Source organism: Saccopteryx leptura, chromosome 1 (genome assembly GCF_036850995.1).
Source record: "Saccopteryx leptura isolate mSacLep1 chromosome 1, mSacLep1_pri_phased_curated, whole genome shotgun sequence".
Lineage (NCBI taxonomy): Eukaryota > Metazoa > Chordata > Mammalia > Chiroptera > Emballonuridae > Saccopteryx > Saccopteryx leptura.
The window spans coordinates 169919224-169942371 of NC_089503.1; the positions used below are offsets into that span (position 1 = coordinate 169919224).

Below are 23148 nucleotides of genomic sequence, written 5' to 3' on the forward strand. Positions count from 1 at the left end.
GAGAGGAGAAGAGAGAAGGTAGGGAAAGGGGAGGGGGAGGGAGGGAGGGAAAGAGAGAGGGAGAGAGAGAAAGAGAGAGGGAGAGGGAAAGAGAGAGAGAGAGGAAGAGGGAGAGGAAAAGAGAGAGGGAGAGGGAAAGAGAGAGAAAGAGAGAGGGAGAGGGAAAGAGAGAGAGAGAGGAAGAGGGAGAGGAAAAGAGAGAGGGAGAGAGAGAGGGAGAGAGAGAGAGAGAGAGGGAGAGGGCGGAGTGGAAAAACAGACACCAATATGAAAAAATAAAAATATATGTCTCTTTAATTCATTTTCCTGCTTCTGTGCTCATTGCAAAATGGAATAATCAGTTTAAAAAATGTGAGACCAACTTATTACTAAGACAGATCTAAACAATATTTTACCAAATATGTTTCCGAAAACATTAGTGCCCTGAGACACTTCCCCTGTAAACTGTGGGAGGAGGGACACGTCAAGTTCAGGAAGCAGAGCACAGCAGATCCATTAGTTGTGATGTACCCTGGGCCTCCGCAGAAACAAAACTCTTTGGCTGTCTTTAACCCAGCATTTTTCAATCTTCTTTAACTGGAGTCTTTAGTATGCAGCATCTATTAACACACTTTAGCAAATGCTACTCCCAAGAGCGGCTTCATTATTTTAACGGTAGGATATACATATACAAGCTATTTGTTCATGTTGTTGCTAACAAATATGCAAATCAACATAGTTGAACAATTAGCAAATTAGATCATTATGCTTTTGTACTTCAACTTGCGAAAATTATTAGTTAATTTAATTTAGACACCTGTCCTCAACAGAAGTGCTGCACATGCAAGTGTCGAATGAACCTGGCTTGGCAGTAGATTCGGAAGAGGTGTTCAGCAAGTAGAAGTACCCACAGAAATGAAGACACATTTCACGCACTGGTCTTCATAATCAAGGCAAAAGCTCTTTATTTTATTAATCCTGTGAAATAAAGAAGTATCAAAAGAATACTTTGGGTATTTGTTCAAACTGGAGACATTTTCCAGAGTTGTCTTTAATCTCAACCACAGAGACTGTCATCATTCTTATATAAAAACGACCTCACTCATGCTGTCCCTTCATGGAGGAGACCTTCCATGGCCTGGACAATGCTGTTGTCTTAACACACCCATATCGGTAACAGCGTACGTCATTCATACACAGATTTTAACATCCACGTTTCGCTAGTCTCCCCCTCTCTGTCCCTGCTCAAGAGATTATTTTAAAAAGCAAAAGAGCAAAGAGACAGGAAGAAGCAAAGACCACTGTTTGCTCTGGCCCTCCTGTCGGCCCTCTGCCCCTACTGCTGCCTGTGTCTTCATCCCAGCAGCTTCCTGAGCCTCCCTCTGGGCACCACTATCTGAGCCGATGCCAAAGAAAACAGCAAGCCAATGAACTAGCATGCGCCCGTGTGACCCTCTCACACCGAGTTTGGCAGTCTCTAATTTCAAAATCCCGCATGGCGCGACCTCCTACTTTTCCCCTCATTCCTGCCGTGGTGACTGTTATTCCCTCTTGTGTCTCCACAACCATGACTCACACTCTGAGGCCAGTGTCTTTTATTCTTCCTTCCACTAAACATCTGAATAGCAAGTGTATATCATCCTGTGTGTGCCGTCATCATGGAGTGGGACAGAGGTCAAGGGTACGGGTGCTAAGGCCAGACTGCCTGGGTTCAAGCATCAATTCTGCTACGAATTTGTTACATGGAATTAGCAAGTTGTCCAGATCCCTGTGCCTCAGTTTCCTTATCTGTAAAGAGACTATAATAGTGCCTATCTTGAAGAAGAGGCCCCAGAGTCCTCATCTGTGAGGTGGGGATAAAACTGTATTTACCTGAAAGTGTCACCATCACAATGAAATGTGTTTAGGAATATAGTGCAGCACAAACAGACAAGTCTGGCACTAATTTCTGTCAGTCCCAGCTTTGTGAGTATTGCAACCCAATTTATGTCTGGACTGTGCTATTAAGTACTGATCTTTATCTTTCAGAGATCCCTTGTGATCCCATAAATACCAGGTCAGGCAACTCTACCTCAACACTTATTCTCTACTACTTGCCAAACCTTGCCTCCCTCTACTTCTGATGTCCTGAGTTATTCTCCTAAACCCCTGTCTTCCCTTGACCTGATGGGCCCATCTTCCTCTCACAGTTCTTTAGATAGTTTCTGTTCTACAAGGTTGTATTTGCAGGCTTCTTCCTTCTTCTCAACACTGCCCTTTATTAGCTTAGCAAGCCCCACCCCTCAGTGATCACATTGTATCTATAGATTTTCCATCTCTCCCCCAAGCTCCAGTCCTCCATTTCCCCCTACAGGTCATGCATCGCACCTGGATGTCCGCTATCGTCTCACTCAACATTCAACCCAGATCCGACACCCTAAACTCTTCCTCAAGCATCACCTTTCCATTTCTTATGCCTCCGTCATGATCCCAAAACTAAGGTGTCATTGTTAAGACAGATGCTAGGCATTTTATCCTTTGACAATCTTTGACATTGATCCGAGTTTTCCTATTTTTAAGTAGACATCTACAGCAAGGGTTAGTACTGCCATACTAACAGGAAACACATCAGTCCCCAGAGAATAAAACAATTCTACAGACATAAAAACAACAACAAAAAACACAACACATTGACATATGAGATTAGTTTCCTTTGCTCATTGCTTAATTTACATGGCCTATGTCAAAAGCATCACCTCTCATTCATGGACATGCGTTAGCACAGAAACACTCTGTCCAAAAAGACACAGTGGTTGCCCTGGCCAGATATCTTGATTGGTTAGAGCAGCGGTTCTCAACCTGTGGGTCGCAACCCTGGCGGGGGTCGAACGACCAAAACATAGGGGTTGCCTAAAGCCATCGGAAATACATATTTTATTTAAAAATGTATTGTATAATAAATATGTTAGAGCATTGTCCTGAAGCACAAAGGCTGCTGGTTCAATCCCCAGTCAGGGCACACATTGGAACAGATCGATGTTCCTGTCTCTTGTTAAAATCAATTAAAAAAAAAAAAGACAGTGGTTGTATATAGGTTGGTACTCTGAAATTTTTAGTATAAAATTTTTAGCAATATTATCACTAAAAAACATAAAAGCAGTTCCATTCTTTTGAAATTTTGAAAACCAGCTTTACCAAATACCTTACCCTGAGATATTATATTGTTTTTTCAAATCACAGCTGCAGTACAATGTTGACTTGTGACTGTTATATTGACTTAGTAAGAAATGTCTTCATGCAGACTTTAAGAAGCAGCATGCCAAACCGGAGACTGAGCACTCATTCACTAACTGGTCTTCTGTGTTCTATGTAACCTTTCTTGCATTCCCTAAAGGAGTTGCTGTGTGTATATGTGTATCACGAAGTTCCTTCGCTTTTTCCCCTCCTTAAAGGACCTTACAAGACAGGCAATAGTCCTGTCATCAAACTTGCATTCTTCACCTTTGGGCTTTGGTAGGGAGATTTTACTAAATTGTATTTCATAGAAAAAATCCTGAGGTTCTTCAAGAAAGATGCTTGAGAGAAATTTAACCTTCATTCAGGCCATTTATCAAAGAGTTCATATTGCCCAGCTTAAGGCAGGTGGACAACAACACTCACCAAGAAAGAAAAGCTGCGAAACAGAAAACGGGAAGGGGAGGAGGAAACTGTTGTTCTGGTTCTTGCCAATTTTGAATCCCAGGTGGGAAGTTTTGGGGTGGTTTGTAAAACACACTTTCAAAAATCTTGTACTTTCTGAGACTTGAGGTAGCATTCTCCCTCCCCTTATTTCTAGTGGGGATGTCATTCATAACATTGTGTGTTGGAGACAAGATTCATCAACTCATCGGAATAATTTTCCCTAAACACTAACACACATTAGTGTTACTTATCTTAGTAAGATGGGCAGTGTAACCACTGAGCATCTTTTCTTGTCAGGTATAATTAACAGCTTGGGTAGGAGAAGGAGCCAGTTAACAACACAAACGGTCTTCATGACATCAGAAAAATGGTCAAGGCGTCCTATTGTGTAGGACATGTGGGGGTCATCTCTTTTGTTTCTGAGTATGGGGAATTGACCAGGATGGATTAAAATTGATACTTATAAAAGTTCTGCAATTGCCAAAGAAAGAGACTATGATATTCTCTCCCAGACTAAGAAAGGCAGCCCTTCTTGGATATACGCCTGGAGACCACTAAGTGATTGGCCCAATGGCCTTGCTTTAAGTGTCAGAATCACACTTACATTATATACTCTCCAGGAAATAAAAAGTAGTACTACTATGATAATATATCATCATCAAAAAGTATTTACCAATTTTTCTTCTACACACCTCTGGGAAGGGTGTCTTAGAATATAACTGATCTCTAACAGGTTTCTAATCGAAGAAAATATTAGAGCCAGAAGGACCCTAAGGACAACAGTGATACATAGATTAATACATGCAGCAGAATGCTGGCAAGTGTGTCAAGGGAACAGGCATTTATAAGATTCAACTTCCCAATCCAAGATGGTAGGAGATATACTTAAGACAAGGAGAAAAAAAGCAATACTCATTGAATATCTACTATTTTAGTAGATACTTTAAAAATACTGAAAAATATATAGTGTGACATATTTATAAAGGAATCCTACACAGAAATTCCATGTATACTGAAAACCCAGTAAGAGAGAGTGGGGTCATCTCACTTTATGACTCTTGGGGTGTTTACAATAAAGAAGGACATCTGACAGTGAAAATTTTTTAAGACTGTCTTGGCTATGAATCTCTTTCTTTGGGACACAGCACAGAGGAGGCTTTTTCCCCTCCAATCTGAGACTGTCCTGGCCTCCACACAGGCCAGATGAACTCTCAAATTCCCTCTCAGTCCCAGAACTCTGCCAAATGAGAAAATGGCCCCAACCATGTCAGGAAACCTACCAGCCCCTTTTCATAATGGAAGAGGGAGAGTTTAAAACAACATTCAATAAGCATAAAGCAGGCATGATTGATGTCTTAAAAGTGTTAGCATCCCACGAAACAGCAGCATGGGTATCTGGCTTAAAATCATTGCCACTACAAGGACCAGAACTCTCAGGGCAAAGTGCTAATGCATTTTGCTTTAATGCTTAACATTGAGAAGTCCTGACGTGCCACACCAAGGGAGTTTGAAGGAAAGTTAAGCGTACTCCCTTTGAACTGCAGTCTTGTGGGCCTCAGCCTTGGTGGGTACAGAAAACCCAAGCTGAAGCATGGTGGGGGCAGGGACTCTATTAAGGGGAGGAAGTTTAAGAGTCTCAGGAAAATATGGCTCCAAACCCTGCCTTGGAGGACTGCCTCCTGCAGAGGGAAGAGCCTGATCCTGGAGAGCCTGGACATTTTAAAGCCCTCCACAATGATCTGGAGCAACTCCCTGAATGCAAAGGGTATGTCGTTTACTACTGTATCCACCCTATTTGCTGGCAGCTATCACAGTCAGTTACCAACAGTGGACACTGGATGGTTGATCAAAACAATAAGTATTGTTCTCACCCTCTTACCTGTCCTCAGCTGTTCCCCTCACTATAAGAGAAACCCAGCCCCTCCCACTCTGCCTTCTCCAAGGAGTCAGGCAGTTTCTTTGGGCCCATAAGATTATTTTTTCCAATGTTTTCTTTCCTTAGCTCTCACTTCAAGTTTCAGAGGCTGCAGAGAAATAGATAGTTGGCGACTGCCTGAAAACATCACGGTGGCCTGGGCACCCGCGGAGGGAGATTTTGTGCCTCTAAGAGAACTCTGTGCAGAGAAGCTGGAAGACTACCCAGGGGCCAGCTCGGATGTGGAGGTTGTGCAACTCACTCCTCTGACTAAAGTCAGGCAGGTATGAAGGTTCTGCCTGGAAGCCCAGCCTGAGACACACAACCAAGTGGTACCTTTCAAAAAGCCAAATGCCTTTGGAGAGGAGACAGGTCTCCATGCCTGTGCACATCCTGGAGCAGGCTCCCCTCCCCCCCACCCCCCACTCCCAAACCCCCGCGCTGGTCCCCACCCCCGGCTGCCAGCCTGGGTGCTTGGCCGGCATCCACCCTAATCTGTTCTCCTTCATTATGTTAATCTGTGGGTGGAAAGATTTCTGTCATCTTCAAAGCGTGCGTACAGCGACGGTAAACACCTTGGCCCGTCTGTAATTGGACAGGTGTCTGCGTTGATGTCACCCAGCTTTTAATTCAATTAAAGAACTGGCTGCTCTGCTCTCATTACCCACGCATCTCCTGTCGCACCTCTAGTCTGGCGGCCGAGTCTGCGCACAGCCACCGCCCTCCCCGGGTCCAAAGTCTCGGGGAGATGCGCAAAGATCACACACAGTGTTTCAAAAGGACCCCAGCAACCCAAGTGTATTTTCATGTCATCAAAGGCATTTGCAATCACATGGGGATTTTGTGTGCTTTCTCTCTCTCTCTCTCTCTCCATTGCATTTTATATTATCTAAATGGTGTCTTCTAGCTACTGGTCAGTAGTCATTAGGAACGGTCACAGTCAACAGAAAAGCTGTTTCCAGCCTCCACTCCCCAGGGTTCTTCCTCCATCTCCTGAGAACTCATCCGAGTGCGATGCTCTTATTTATTTCCTGGCATTTCACATTTGGATCAAGGAAGTGAGGTGGGCAAGAGCAAGGCACTTATTAAGAAGGCCATCTGGTGAAGGCTACCATGCGCATCAAGCTGCCACTGCTATCTGGAGACACAACTGAAGAGCCTGCACTTCCAGAGAACACCAGCCAGGGCAGGGGATGCGGAGGGGATGCGGAAGGTTGCAGAAGGGAAGGAACCTTTGGTGGCTCTGGATTCTGTGCCTGGCCTGCCGTGCTGATCAATTCTAATTTTTAAGTACATGCCCCAGAATAAGGTCTGAGCTGCAGACTCATCCCGGATGTGGACTGAACGGAGCTAATCAATCCCACTGCCATGCTTTCTGCTCATTTATAGAAACCTCGGAAAATCAAGTCCTCACATCAACATGTTGATAGTGACCTCATGACACCAAATAATGACATTTCTTAAATATGGAAGAAAATGAAATGGTCTAACACAGATCTGAACACACACTCAACAAGCTCCTCCTCTGGTTCTTGGTAGCCCAGGAGGGTGGCATTTGTTTCTGTTGTGTTGTTGGTAACATTTTAAATGAAAATAAGAATCCCTGATATTTATAAAAGGCAAGCCAATTTTCATTTTTACCAAAAGGTGGAACACGAAACACACTTACCCCAAACCTAAGGCAATCCTTTGAAAACTGGAAAAACATTGTGTTTCAATTTATTTCCTTCCAGGGACCTTCTGACCTTCTTTAAAAAATTCTAGTGAGCAGTGAGTCAAATCATGCACCCTGGATCAAAGACTAAACAGATTTTGATGCTTACAAATAGGAAAACATTTTCTTCTTATTATTATTTTGTATGACATATGATCTAATCCCAGTCTTTTTTTTTAAATGGTTTTAAACAATGATTTTAATGGACCTCAAAGCATTATCCAGTTAAGATTTTCCAAGCAGGCTGACATCTACTCTCACATGTTTAATCTATGCTTTCGTGACAGGGACTACAGGGTCTCAGTCATTGTCATTCTAATTCTGCAATAGTCTTGAGACACCCACTCATGTTAACCCTTTATCTAGCATAAAGGGCTGATACTGAAATCATTAGAACTGTCCAAGAACAGACTAGGTGGCAGGCAGGAAGTCAAGGAGACAGGAGCAAAGGAAAGGAAGAGGCATCATCCCTTCTTGCTCTGAGACTAGGATCCCCTTGCGTAGAAGGGGATGTCGCTGGCAGAGTCTGAAATGTGTCACTCAAGTCCAGCAGCAGAGCTGAGGGGAAGACCTGTCTTCTAACTCCTAAATTACTGTTCTTGCCATGGACCTATGCCTCAGTTCTACAGGAAGAAGAAAAAAAAAAAAACACCGATTGAAGAAACATTACTAAAAATAATAGCATGGTTTTTATAGCACACTTTATTTAAAAAAAAAAAAACAACCTCAAACTGTTAAAAGATATTAATTTATTACTAAAACCTGCTATGCACAAACAGAAAGCAGCATACTTATGCCTCAAAGTGAACAAGTATGTATGCAGGGGTCGTCAAACTTTTTATAAAAAATGCCCATTTTTGCAGTGCTGGTCAACCTGGTCCCTAGCCCACTAGTGGGTGTTCCAGCTTCCATGGTGGGACCAGGTCGACCAGCACTGCAAAAGTGGGCAGTTTTTATAAAAATTTTGACGACCCCTGGATAGCATTCCCTAACCAAAATAGTTGATTCATTAAAAATGCTACTTATACTAACGTATGTGTGGTGTTGACTACAATATTGAACTTTTAGATATATTATATGTAACATATTTGATTAGTTCTATATACAATACAAATATTAGAAGATCATGTCATAAAAGTTAGAAAACAAATTTGGAGTGACTGTGCCTTTTTTTAATCAAATCTAATTGGCAACCTAAATATTTATATCAAATACTATAGCATTGCAGACATACCCAGCTGATCACTGTACAGCAAAATTTATATATTGCCACTATTTTTGGCAAAACATGTCACCAAAAAGAAATCTACATCCTTCACTGCAAATTATTACTGCGTATAATAAAACAAATAACTCGTAAAAAGCGCTGTCTGAAGATTTCACAATGTCCAAGTAGTTCAGGCACATTATGTATTCAGGAGAGTTAGACAAAGCTATTAACTCATCAACACTGCATTACCTAATGAAATTCTTCTACATTAGCTAAGCAGGAACATTACATCATTTCTATTTTTATTATTTATGTCTTAGGCCATATTTTTGTCCATTGAATTTTTTTCAGACCAATTTCTTCCAAGATTTACATTAAACAAAAAGGGTTCTTAATAAACCAAACATAAGTACTATTAATTTATGAAATACTATAAAAGTGTATAGACTTCCTCGAAAATTCATTTGTTTTTTAAATAATAGCATCAAAATAAAATTTTGGAATTTACTTCCGAGGTTTGCCTTTGGTGGCGGAGACCACTAAGTCTCCCCGTTTATATATTCCCCTCTTTCTCCACAGTAAAATGGTCCCTTTGAATGAGGACTTATCCCAGCACTTCCTGCAGCAAGGTTCAGCCATCTGGCAAAGCTCTGACTATAGAATGCAACCAGAAGGGAAGGAGTAACTTTCAAAATACATCTTTAAAGTGAACATACAAATCTTCATTCAGCCATTCCTTCTTTCCCCTGGCTAGAATCCAGGCTGGATTGCTGACTCTCCAGCAGCCACCTTGGACCATGAGGCAGAGCCTTGTCCCGAAGGATGGCACAGTCAAAAGATGAATTATATGTGTCCCTGGCACTGTGAGCATTCCACCTCTGCTTTCATTCAGAAGGCGGAAGTCACTTATGAAAAGGGCCCTTTTCATTCCATATATGAATAGTGAGCTCCGTGCCTCTCCACTGGGTAGAGTTGGAAATCACTAATTATGACTACTAACTGGAAGAGAGAGAAAAGTGGGAGATTTTCAGTATGCAACCCACTGGCTTCAGGTAGAAGACTAGCATCTGGTGCAGGTGAAGGCTGAGCCGGTTTTCACAGCAATAGCTGTATTATACACTAAAATGTTTATTCCCTTTTCTACATAAATTTAGATTTACTGGGGTCATCTAAAAGATGATGACTGGTTCTTCCGCTAAACTATAGGGAAAAAAACACTATTATTATGGTCTATTATTCCATTTGAGAAAGGGATATAACTCCTCAACTTTAGCTCAATGTAAAGCAATAATAAGATGGAGAAAAATACCTTCTGTGTACTAATTATATCCCTAGCCCTACCACTTAGGCTGATAATTAAGTTTACATGTTTACACACCTTAAGAAAAAAAATAAAGAGAGAAAAAATAACTATATACTTGCAAATTCTTGAATCCACTCATTCTTGACATCATCTCAAATCAGATTTCTTGACATCATCTCAAGTCACTTTCTGAACAGCCCTGGGTTTGAAGGGAAAGGCGGGCTTGTCTCTCTGGGCAGCAGCCTCGCATGTTAACAGGGCTGGAGGGAGACGCAGAGAAACTAAGCAGTTAATTGGAGCCCTTTGCAAGTAGTCCAAAGATCCAGTGGTGTGGTGACTGCAGGGCTTTCTACCCTGGGGCTCCAGCTGCAGAAATGAACTTTCAAGAACTCCCTGCTCTGAACCCTGGCCCTACCAGGGCACAGACTCCAGACCCTGCGGCCCACAGGGGCCCATTTGCCCTGGAGTGGGGCTGTTAACCCTTGGACTCTCCACATTCCTGGGATTTATCTCATTTAATCCTCTGGTCGCCAAATTCATTAGTGGTAACTATCCTGTCTCTCTTTTCTCTTCGCCCAGCTCCCTTACTTAATCTTCATCTGTTTTGGGGTTTTTTTTGTTTGTTTGTTTGCCTTTTGCATGTTGCAAGCCTGACCATCAATCGCTGCTTCTCCCCAATTATCCTGTCACTGAATTTCTGTCTCTAGTTTTAATTAGCTTATTTGATCTACCTACCTTTAATATTTTTATCATTTTTCTAAAGACAATTAACATTTTTTGTTGTTCTATGTTGTCAAGTTTCATTTGGAAGGTGGGAGCTGTCTTAAGAATTCCTGGGGGCCCTGGCCAGTTGGCTCAGCGGTAGAGCGTCGGCCTGGCGTGTGGGGGACCCTGGTTTGATTCCCGGCCAGGGCACATAGGAGAAGCGCCCATTTGCTTCTCTACCCCCCCTTCCTCTCTGTCTCTCTCTTCCCCTCCCGCAGCAAGGCTCCATTGGAGCAAAGATGGCCCGGGCACTGGGGATGGCTCCTTGGCCTCTGCCCCAGGCGCTAGAGTGGCTCTGGTCGCGGCAGAGCGACGCCCCGGAGGGGCAGAGCATCGCCCCCTGGTGGGCAGAGCGTCGCCCCTGGTGGGTGTGCCGGGTGGATCCCAGTCGGGCGCATGCAGGAGTCTGTCTGACTGTCTCTCCCTGTTTCCAGCTTCAGAAAAATACAAAAGAAAAAAAAAAAAAAAAGAATTCCTGGGTAGCCCTGGTCAGATAGTTCAGTTGGTTAGAACATTGTCCTGAAGCACAGAGGTTGCCACTTTGATCCCCAATCAGAGCACATATAGGAACAGATGGATGTTCTCTCTCTTCTCCATTTCCCCCTTCTTCTCTTGCTAAAATCAATAAACAAACATTAAATAAAAATAGTTTCTGGAAAAAACTGAGACTTGATCGCTGGTCAGACCCTGTTCTTTCTTTCCCAGGGTTTCACAAGGCTGGCTTTACAACATAATTTCCTACAGACATTCATAAAACACATGCATGCTACTGACCAGGCTAGACCAAGGGGGGTAGAGGTGTCATTTATTGATATCGGCAATGTAGGAGTTCAGATTTGAACATGGTCAGTTTAGAGACTGTGAGACATCTATAGAAAACGTCAGTTTCCCCAAATGCATGCTGGAGACGTATCTGGAGCTCTAGGGAGAGCGTGAATTTAGGACGTGACCGTGCCGACATGCTCACTGATGCAATGGGAATTTAGGAGGATCCAGGAGCAAAACTAGGGGAAAACAGAAGGGGAGGGGAAGGGTCCCAGGTCTAAGCCCTGAGGTTCCCCAGAAGGCATGGTGGAGCTTCAGAAGGACAAAGAACACTGAGAACAAAGGGCCAAGAGCCAGGCGGGAAACAGCAGACCCATAAAATGAAATGGCAAGGGATCTCCCGTGTAGAAGGGAGAGGAGAAAGTCAGGACTGTGGGGTTCTCTAGGTACGTGAGTAGACAGGGAAGCCACTGGGGTCCTAGCGAGGCAGACAGCAGGAGCCAGAGAAAGGAAAAACATGCAGACAATGTCCGTGGATACTTCCTGTGAGAAGCAAGTCTGCGAGAAGGAGACGAAGCAATCGCTCAAAGGGAATGTAGAGAATAACATGAAGATTTTTGTCATTGGTTTGGGATTGTTTCTGTGTATCTATCTAGTCTGTCAAATGGGGACTGACAGATGAGACAGAGTTTGAATGATTCTGGGAAGAAGCCAAGGGGCAGTGGTTCTCACACTGGGCAGACACAACCAGATGAGGGGGGCTAGTTCAGACAGGATTGCTGAGCTCTGCCAACCCACCCTACCCCCGGTTCTGCTTCAGCACTGAAGAGTTTACATTAATAACAAGGTGATATGGTCGATGGTCTTGAAGCCACATTTTGGGAAGTGGAGAGAGGTTAAAAATAGAAGTGATTGAAAGCAGACCCCATCAGGATCATTTATTTCTGCTGAGTCCAGAGGACTTTTGAAGGTTTTATTTTTGATGGAATAAGGGAAGCTCTATAAAAATAGCAACAGAAAAAGAGAAAAAATAAACATGAAAACAACGGTGATGGCAAGTGCCGATTACATGCTGCAAGTGGTTTAAAATGTTTCAGCATGTATTCACTCATTGAAACCATAATAATAACAGTATCAGTCAGAAAAAGGCAATGGAGGCACCTACTTGGTTGTAGGCAAGTGACAGAAATCCCATAGGATGGATTCTGCTTCTTCTCTGGAGTTTAAGATTATCTAATATAAATACCCACTGAGTGGGATGAGGAAGAGAGGTCAGTATGTAGACAGCTTGGAAAAATACAAAATATTTAATGAGGAGAATGGGAGAAGGAGCTTATTATAAAAATGTGGTAGGTTTGGCATCACGACTGAGTGACCATTTGGAAAATGTAGATGGAGAATTTTTAGTGATAAACTCTGTGTGTGTGTGTGTGTGTGTGTGTGTGTCCCTGGCCCACTTAACTACAATGTGCCAACTGGGCACAAAATGTGAACTAAATCAGGGTGGGTTATCAAATGGTTGAAATAAAGAGAAAAAAATGTAAAGATATGAGATTAATTTTTTTCCTGTATATTTGAGTCATAGAGTCTAGAGAGTCTAAAAAGGAAGTAAGAGCTAGCGGGGGCAGGGGGCTGACCAATAGATACATCGAAAACATAATGAAAGCTACTCTAAAATCTGTCGTGATTTTTCAAGTTGTAAAATTCTTTGACAGAGAGCAAATATATTTTTCTCTCAGATTTTTTGATGCATTTTACCCTTTTTGGTCAAAGGCTTAAATTTAATGTCCCATGTAAAGGTGCCGTATCATTTCATGAAGCTGTAAACTGTTGTACTACAGGTGCACCACTCTGGTCAGCGCGCATGGCATGCGACCCTGCAAAGAACTGACTCCCTGGGCTGCCCATCACACTGCTGGTGCTTGATGCCCCCTACCTTGACATAATTAGGTTTAATCAACAATTTTACAATAAATAATGGTGCTGTGAACTTGGGCTAGTCCCAAAGAGTAAACTTTTTTTTTTTTTTGGCATGGTGAACTAGTTTAATTGGTCCTATATATACAGATAGGATTCCTAAAAAATGTCTGAAGACTTCCAAGGGCTGTAAACACGTGTGGTGTCATCTTCAGGAAGGGAGAGAACAGCAACCTTCTCATGAAGCTATGCTCAAAAGTCCACGGTGTGCAGAACCACTGTTTCCGTCCTAGGTGGATACAGGCTTCCATCTCATCAGATGGTTCTTGTGTTTAATCAGGCAAAAATAGATGAATAATTAATGTAGTTGGGGGGAGGAATCCTTGAAGATTGTTTTATCACTTAAAATCAAACAAAAGAAAATGGATAAGACTTAACTCCTGTAAGGCATCACCTTTACCTGTGAGGGTGTCAGTCCCGATGAGCTCGGAAGTGGTGGAGGGTGCGCGAGGTGGCACGCCATCTGCACGGTAGGCTTTCAGGATGTACTTCTCAATGACACCTCTCACTGCCACAGGTTTGGCCCAGGTCACTTCCATGCTGTGCCCGTCGAGGCTGCGGACTCCCGTGGGGGCCGGCACGCTGTCAGGGGCTGTGAGAGGAAGAAAAGGGAAAACAGAGAACATTGCAGTGCTGTGAGCACTGCTGCCCCATTCCTCACTTTTAATGGCCGCAGTAAATCAGGCTCAACCATTAGCATGAATACAATTTATTAGAGTTGTAACTTTTCGGCATTGATTTAATATGACTTCATATCTTGAGCCATTTGGTTTAAGCGATATTTCAAAACCATCAAAACTCCATCGACATAACGTTCTTCCAAGTCTGGTTGGGGTTTTCCCAAAACATTTAATGTAGTCGACATGTTTTAAACATCCTTCATAAAGAAGGAGGTGGATGGTGGGCAGATAACAGGTTCAAACCATGTAATGATGGACCCCTTTGAAGCAAGATAATTAAGAGTGTTATTATACACAGTGGTTTGACACTTTTATATCTTCTGTGGATTAGCCGAAAAATATCACAAATGGGATGGTGTTGTGCTTGAATGTCTGATCTAATTTTCCAAATTCAATTATTTTCAAATTATTATTTTTTTTAAAAATCAGAATTCTATCAGATATGCTATATGGATACATTGCTAATTGCACTTTGGGTGGGGGGTAGAGATGCTCGTGCCCTTGAGCGTCTACACAATCATTTCCTGGGATGTCTCCCTCAGAGTTTCACAGAACACTAACGCAAAAGGAGGAAGTTTAAAGCAACTGCCAACCCTCACTTTACAAGCTGTGTCCCCTCATTTTGAAAATCCATGCCTTTAACTATTTATTACTTGTTTCCACGGTTCTGATCAGTAAAGACTTCATCACAGCTGACTGCACGGGGGACACTGAGAAAAAGCCCAAGGAGCCCCCTGGCAGGATGATGGATGAGTGACCTGCTCTGGCCGCTCACGGACTCACGAGCCCTGTCGATGGATGGCCACTCGGGTTTTCCCACATCAGACATCCTCCTTCTTGGACTTCACTGTTCAGGCCAATAAAACAGGACAGCTTCCAGGGAAACAAAGTGACCATAAAGGCTGAGAGGAAGCATGGGGTGGGGGGAGCCAGTGTCTGCACAGTGAAACTACCACAGGCACCTCCAGAAAGCCCACGGGCCACACGAGCAAGCTGCATGGAAAGGGGACGATGGGAGTGACGTTGATTTTATTAGTTCTGAAATGTGGAACAGGGCAAAGTACAGTACTGTCTAACAGATGGTCTTCTCATAAGGGACAGAGCAAAACTGACTCAAAAATAATTAAATAGTGCAATTATTCTCCAACCCCTGGGAGTGTGTAGCTGCTCGGTGTTGTGGTCAGATTGTAAATATGAATTTATGGCGTCAGGCTTTGTGGTCAGATCATCGCTATAAATTCAGAGCTCTATGGGCGTGCTTTCTCGGTGTTACTCAAAATGGAGCCTATTAAGCTACATCAGCGATGTATTTGCTACATAACTATTTACTGACTTAAACCTAAAACAGTCTTGATAGTGGATTTGGTAGAAAAGCAGAGTGTGAAAATGGGCCAGCTGACATGCCTGTAACACAGGCACATCTTAGATTGGAGCTGTCTCCAAGCTCGGAAGTTGAAAAAGAGTTTGAGAGAGCATTCAATTCACTGTCTAGCCTACAAATAGATGATAATTGAAATCATCCTCAGTAAGTTGTCAAATCTGTCCACTTCTAGAAATCTGTAAGCAGAAAACTTTGAAAATTATTCTCAGTAGCCCATCTCAGTGTCTTTTAGATGAACAGGATTCCATCAGAGCAGCCTGGGATTGGTAACTCATTGTCAATAAAAAAAAAAAAAAAAAAAAGCATGAGAGAATATCTTAGTGAAAAACATACCTGCAGATAAATTGGGACTTGCTAAGGATAAACATGAAGAGACATAAGTGGCAGTCATATGGAAATGTAGTTGCCTTTCTAACAGATATTTGACCCAAAAGGGCAGAAGGCTGCTAATTCACAAAACTTTTTGTGATGAATGCCTTCCTGCGATGGTGTTATGTAAAAAGATGTCTTGGTCACTGTCAGAAGCTCAGTGCATTTATACATCAGTTGTTGGAGATGAGACCTAATGTATTCTATTTATCTCCTAGTTCTCTACCCTCCAACTCAAAATAAAATTAGAGCAATCAGCAATTTCCATCCTGGGACGGTCATGCTAGCATCCTAAAGTCAATACCATGGCGAACATCGGTCACGATGGGATAAAAAGACACGTGCACTTCCAACCATGGTGCAGGCTTCAAGGCACCTTCTGCAAGAAAGAGGTGAGAGCGGGCCACCTCAGCAAATGGTGATCCTGATTTTAGGTTCTCACGGTCTTCTTGGGGTCCATGCAGTCTATAGAGGTTTCTTGCCCTTAGCTACATTATTGTAGCTACAGGCCCATTAAATCCCTAAGACAACATAAAACCACTTTCTGCCTCCAAAGAGGAAAGAATCAAGCTTGAGCTCCTGCTTACTAAATACTTGCAAGATTAAAAGCACTGACTGACTAAGCACCTGGGCTGTTGGCAGATGCCTTTGCCAACCACCGCCTGCCCTGTCACAAGACTGCAGACATATTCCTTGATTTGGGGTGACTGTCTTCCCTTTCCATGCACAGACACAAATGCACATATGTGTGCCTGAGTGGGCACATATCCAGTTAAGGACAAATTACGTTTACCTGCGGCGGCTGTACGACCCCGGCTCCAGTCACTGCACACAGAACCTCCCTTGTGCGAGGCTACCACGCGGTACAGGTACTCTTCAGTGGGAGGAAGAAGTAGAAAGAGGAAGACATGAGTCATGGGGAGGAGCTGCGGGCTGGTGGGGAGGGAGGAGGTGGAGGTATGTGGCATTGGACTCGGGGTGCCTCTGCCTTACCTGTGAAAGGCCGGAGACCGCGCTCCTGAGTGCTGTGCTCATGTCCCCGGTACACCAGGATGGAGTCATTTCCCCTGCAGTTAACAGCGCTGTCACTTGACAGGCACCCGTCCAGATTAACTCTGACAGCGCCGCTGGACACAGATGCCAAGCTGACGACAGCACCACGTGCAAATGCAACATCTTTCATGCAGCCACCAAAACCTAGCAAACAGGAAGGGACCAGCATCCCAGAAAGGGCCGGAGTCATTCACTGCCAATCATTTCTGTCCTCAGTACATTTTGATGAGGTATGTGTGTGTGTGGTTGTGGGGAAGAGGGTGCTTTAGATACAATTTTTAAACTTTCAAGTTTCCTTTAGGCAAACATTTGATGCCTTCTCTTGCTTTTTATCAGGCTAAGTTGTCACAAGGAAATCATTATATTATTTTGAAAACAAAATACGAGCTGGTAAGTATAATTCAACTGAACTCTATTCAACAGAAGGTATTCATTGCACCTCATTAGGCCTACATTTTTTCAGTGTGTATATGGTGATGGAATAAAAGTTAGGTGATTACACATTATGGCAGAGGGGTACCCACCAGCCTCTCAATTCTGAAAAATTATGTAACCTATAAAAGACAGCGTTTAGGGGCCAAAAACCAAATATTTGAAGTAGTATAATTATTCAACAAGATCAGTGGGGAAAAAGAAATATCCCTAGAAGGTAGCTGAAGGCTAACAAGAGGAAGAATAGATTTTCAAAACGCACTCGAATCCTGAGAAAACGCCATGAGTTCTGAAACAACCATTTCAGAGATCCGGCACCAAGTCCCGGTAAAATCAGCAGAGAGAGGTGCCGTGGCTGTGCTCTCTCGTCTCTCTGATGGCCACAACTGTGAGCATACACAACGGTCTAGGCTTCTAGGTTTTGTGTTCCCGTCAGCACAGGACAGAAGTCAGCTCTGGCTAGGGCAACACCCGGGAGTGTCACTGAACGTGTCCCCTGCCCAGTTGACTTGAGCATGACTTGAGTGCAGTTTGGTTCTGTGAAGTTCAACACAGACCGAGGAGAAAACGGACGGAGGATTCATTGCTTTTGAGTTAGAAAACCAGAGGACAGCCGGCTGGCCAGCCCACCAGCCAGCGAGGGGCCAGCAGTTGTTTTGAATTACACACTCGTTTGTGTAAACAGAGATCAGTTCCACGAGGTCTGACAGTCCTCTGATCAGAAAACTGCTCAAAACTAGAGAAGAAGAAATAAGCAGGTGCATTAGAGATGGCAGTCGTGCACATGTGCATGTGTGAGTACACACACACACACACACACACACACACACACACACACACTTGCACAAGTTCTGAACAAAAACACATCAAGTTCAAGAGGCCCCAAGCATGTGATTACCTATTTTCAAGACTAAGATACCCCCTGCAGGAAGTGCAAATAAAATATTATGCAAAATGCTGAACAGTAAAATAAGTTAATGGTAACAATGACCATATTGTTCTCTCCAGACACAATAAGTGGCAGCCTGTTTCCTCGTAACTGCCTTTACTGTTACTCACCTGCCTTTGGGCCCAGCCGATCAATACCGCTAGTCTATCTCGAACGCACAGTGGGCACTCAATAAGTCGGGGGAACTGAATTGAAGGTAATGAAGCTGAATAAAAAAGCACTTGCTTGAAAATTCGAAAGCTAAGGATTTTCACTTCTTTGCCAGTGATTTTCCGGTGGCACAGAGCTGAATCACCTACCCCTCCATACCCTGCTTAGCTTCCCCACCAACAAAATGCCAGTGGGGGAAAGGCAGCTTTGGAAAACATCTCAGGGCTGTTATATAAAATGTCCCATTACTGGTTAAGGAGCATGGGGCTTCCGTTGGCAAGATGGAAAGGATTCTGGGTGTGGACGGTGGTGACGGTTACACAGCAATGTGAATGTACGCAATGCCACTGAACTTGTATATGTAAAAATAGTGAAGATGGTAAAATTTAACTTATGTCTATTTCAGCACAATTTTTAAAATTTTAAGGAAAAAAGGGTCTTAAAAATTAATTTACAAGATGAAATTTTAAAGTTGGGAAAGGCCACAGAGAGAGTCGTCCTTCCTTCTGGAGATAGAAAGAAAGATCTCGAGTTAGAGGAGGAAGTCTGTAAGCACCAGTCCTCCCTGGGAAGTGGGGCTCTGGCCTCAGTCTCCAGAGGTGAAGATGCCCGAGCTTTTGTGTGGGCTCGCCTTGTGCTCCCCTCAGGGCACGCAGTGAGTCAGAGAATGGTGTTTGCAATGTTCTTTCAAATTTGCATCATGAGAAATTCCTCTACCAGGAACACTCTCCAGCTTCCCCTGAAATTGAATGGGGTTTGAAAATATGAAGAGGGGAGAGGGTCTGTTTGTGGGAGCAGTGTGGGTTCCTCCTTGCTTCCCTGTCTTCGTGAGAATCAAAAACAAACAAACTAACACCCTCTCACTCTTATCCCACCCCCAGGCTTCTAACTAACTCTGGGCAGACCAATCAGACAGCAGCTCTTCTGAAGGAGGCAGTCCAACACCAGGCTCCTGCCCTACCCACACCCCCTTCATAGAGCACCATGCCCCTCACTTCCAACCTAGAGGTCAGGGACAGCCCCCAGGGCTGGTTCTAAGGTAAAAATGCCCAGGATCTGAGCTAGCTCAACTTCAGAAAAGCATGCTGTCCAGTGTTTCCAAAAGAACAAGAAAAATCAATGTGCATTTGAGTCAAAGGAAGATTACAACATTAATGGATAAGAAAAAGAACAGCCCTCATATGATCACAAAATAGGACCTCTGAAAAGAGATGCTAATTGAAAAACAGATTCTTAAGACTGTTGTTAATGGACTGAACAGCATAGTGTACATGAGTGTGACTGATCTGAGTTGCAGTTTACCCCACGTGTGCAGCACTTGTGTGTTGTAAATACTCTCCTGAGCTCTGTATAAAATATGCAGATTTACAAGTTATAAAAACTTAGAAAGGCCCTGGCCGGTTGGCTCAGTGGTAGAGCGTTGGCCTGGCATGCAGAAGTCCCGGGATTGATTCCCGGCCAGGGCACACAGGAGAGGTGCCCATCGGCTTCTCCACCCATCCCCCTCTCCTTCCTCTCTGTCTCTCTCTTCCCCTCCCGCAGCCAAGGCTCCATTGGAGCAAAGATGGCCCGGGCACTGAGGATGGCTCCTTGGCCTCTGTCTCAGGCACTAGAATAGCTCTGGTCACACAGAGTGACGCCCCGGATGGGCAGAGCATCGCCCCCTGGTGGGCGTGCCGGGTGGATCCCGGTCGGGCGCATGCGGGTGTCTGTCTGACTGTCTCCCCGTTTCCAGCTTCAGAAAAGTACAAAAAAAAAAAAAAGGAAGAATAAAAAAAAAAAAAAAAAACTTAGAAAGACCAGTACCATTCAAAGCATTTTAGGGGACAGGGTCATTAAATATGCATTTTTAATAACCTTTCCAAGCAATTCCAATGTATCTTGGATAGCAGTATTATTATTAATAATAATGGTTAATTTTATTGAGTTCTTACTATGTCCCAGCTATTATACTTCATATTTTATCGGTGGTCTGAGACCCACTGATGAGGCTGATACTGCACTAAGAATTTAGTATTCCGGTAAATAAAATCTCTTTTAGTATTACCGATTTAGTCATAGTGTGGACTGAATTATTCCTCTTGGGTCTCTGTTGATGTTTTAAACTTTTATCATTAAAATATTACAATTCCAATTTAAGCATGCCTCTAGACCCATCAGAGTGGTGGGTGTTGGTATGCTTTGAAAGTATAACGCTTGAATGGTAGAGACATTTTTTCCTCGATGTAAAATAAGGCCAGGTAATTTTGCTCATATAAAGGGTTTCCAAGCTCCTTCTAACCTCAGAAACCTGAAGTCAGGAGAGGCCTTTATGTGAGTGTAATATTTCCAGCTCCTGTTACATCTTAAGTGCCTTGGAAATGTCATTACTGTCTTACACTTCCGATATTCATTAACTCAAGCATTCCCTTCTGAAAGTCTTCTTAGAGCTTGCCGTATATTTTCCATTCAAAGGCGGTTAAGTCTTTATGTACTCACCAGATAGGCAACACTGCTCCGTGGACATTTTAACCATCCACAGTGTGTCAATTCTGAAATCTGTGCAGAAAAATCACCTGCTACCTGGGAGCACACTGGGTCACAAGCTCGGTGTTCTATGCTCCCTCCACTTTATAGGGAAGGGATGCTGCCCCATGCCCATCAGGAGAACACTAATTACACATAAGAAGGAGGACTCTGACACCAGGACACTGGCCAATGGGCTGGCTTCCATCTGCGTCCTAGCCATTCTTCTCTGCTCTTTGGGTTCCTCATCAGTAAAATAGGGGCACGAACAATAACACCTACCTCATAGGCTTGTTGTAAAGAACTCACTCACTCATTTTCTCGCATGTAAAGCTCTCAGAACAGTCCTGGCATGCAATACCCACTCAGTGATGGTTAGCCTTCTAAGATAAATAATTGCTTTAATTGTGCTCAAACTCTTTGTGCGTTAACTGCCACGAGTGACATGATGATGTGAAAACCCACGATGGGAGCTAAATACTTGCTGTAGTTATGACTCATGCACTCGTGAACGTCTCCACAGTTATTGGGAATCAATGATACCTCGATTTTTTACAAGTATGCTTGAAATTCAGCTAAAGTGGTCGGCACACATATTAGTCAACAGAGTCAAATATCAGCAGTACAATTGAAATTTCTTTTGAGAGCCAAATTTTTAAACTTAAACTATATAGGTAGGTATATTCCTTATTGAGGTAGTGCCTGCACATGGTATTTTGTGGAAGAGCCACACTCAAGGCGCCAAAGAGCAACTTGGCTTGCCGACCACTGACTTCTCCTGTGCTTTGCTGCATGAGAGCACCACTGAAATGCATAGGGACAACAAGCACTGATGTTGGAAAGTAACTCTTCTGACTGATGTCATTTTTTCTAGTTGCGAACAGCAGCCTAATTAATTTTTTAATCTGTAAATGTAGATAATGATCAGGACTCTGAAGAACTGGAAGCACATGTATTTTTGAGGAAAACATCTGAGAAGTATGATGGATGAATTAAAATGATGTTTTCTGACATGTTAGAATAAATAGATTGATTATGATTAGGTGATATATTAAAATATATATGTTGATTATGTATGAGGGCACACTCTAAAGCAGGGGTCCCCAAACTTTTTACACAGGGGGCCAGTTCATTGTCCCTCAGACCGCTGGAGGGCCAGACTAGAAAAAAAACTATGAACAAATCCCTATGCACACTGCACATATCTTATTTTAAAGTAAAAAAACAAAACAGGAACAAATACAATATTTAAAATAAATAACAACTAAATTTAAATCAACAAACTGACCAGTATTTCAATGGGAACTATGCTCCTCTCACTGACCACCAATGAAAGAGGTGCCTCTTCTGGAAGTGCGGTGGGGGCCGGATAAATGGCCTCAGGGGGCCGCATGCGGCCCGCGGGCCATAGTTTGGGGACCCCTGCCCTAAAAGGCAACATACGAACCTATTTGCAGAAGTGGTCTCAGATTTTTTTTTTTTTGAACTTAAGATTCTGTGGTCAAGGGGTGGGTGGGTGTTGCTCTCAGCCTGATTCTATTTCTATGTCTTGAAACACAGAACCACCAAAATCTGGTGAGACCAGGGCTGCTGTGATTTGGGGGTTCCTCCAGGTAGAGCTCACCTGGTTCCAGACTCAGCTGTCTATAGGACTCCAGCAGTTCACGCGGGGCCCCTCCCAGGTACACGGGGGAGTTCAGCACCAGTGGCTGGGCTTGGGACTCTGACACCCGCTCCGTCAGTTTATTCATGCTCGCCGACACCACGGAGCCTTCCTTTTGAACCACCAGTTCATTCCACTGCCCGTCACAGTAGGACAGCCCCAGCCACAGGTCCACGCGGGTGAGGGTGACACTGGTATGCAGCCGGAGGCTCAGCGTGCCGCTCTTCAGTTCCACCTGCATTTCATATTTTTAAAAAGATAAAACAAATATATAGAAGAACTGCTGGATGGTGGTTTGGGAGAGAGCAGAAGGCCAATTTCTTGAAAGAAAAGCAAAAAATTTCTCTGAAAGCACTCTTAGAAATATTTCACTGTGTTCGAAGGCAAACGGGAGTGACACATAATAAAGTATGTTTCAAGCTTATAACTGACATAAAGTATATTGTGTGGAATCACACAAATTCATACCAGTAAGGATTATATATGACACCATATGATGCAGGCTCAAACATTTTAGAGAGTGCAACATAGGTAAACATCAAACTCTGGGAAAAATATGACAAGACAGTAAGAAAAATCAAGTGTCAAGCTTGATTAAGCTGCTTTTAACTGGTTGCTGAACTCAATTTCAAATTTGTAAGATGTATTCTGATTCGCTATTGCAGTTTTGTTATTCTA

At 43.3% G+C, this 23148-nt stretch overlaps 1 protein-coding gene across 1 annotated transcript in view; it reads right to left on the reverse strand.

Annotated features, from left to right (window-relative positions):
* The window catches only part of USH2A (usherin), a 538690-nt gene that overhangs the window by 289050 nt on the left and 226492 nt on the right, over positions 1–23148 (reverse strand). Inside the window, exons 27-30 of the mRNA XM_066379924.1 lie at positions 22432–22705; positions 16712–16915; positions 16512–16592; positions 13689–13880 (exon numbers count right to left, since the gene is read on the reverse strand). Coding sequence (XP_066236021.1) covers positions 13689–13880; positions 16512–16592; positions 16712–16915; positions 22432–22705 — 751 coding nt within the window. The remainder of the gene's footprint in view (positions 1–13688; positions 13881–16511; positions 16593–16711; positions 16916–22431; positions 22706–23148) is intronic.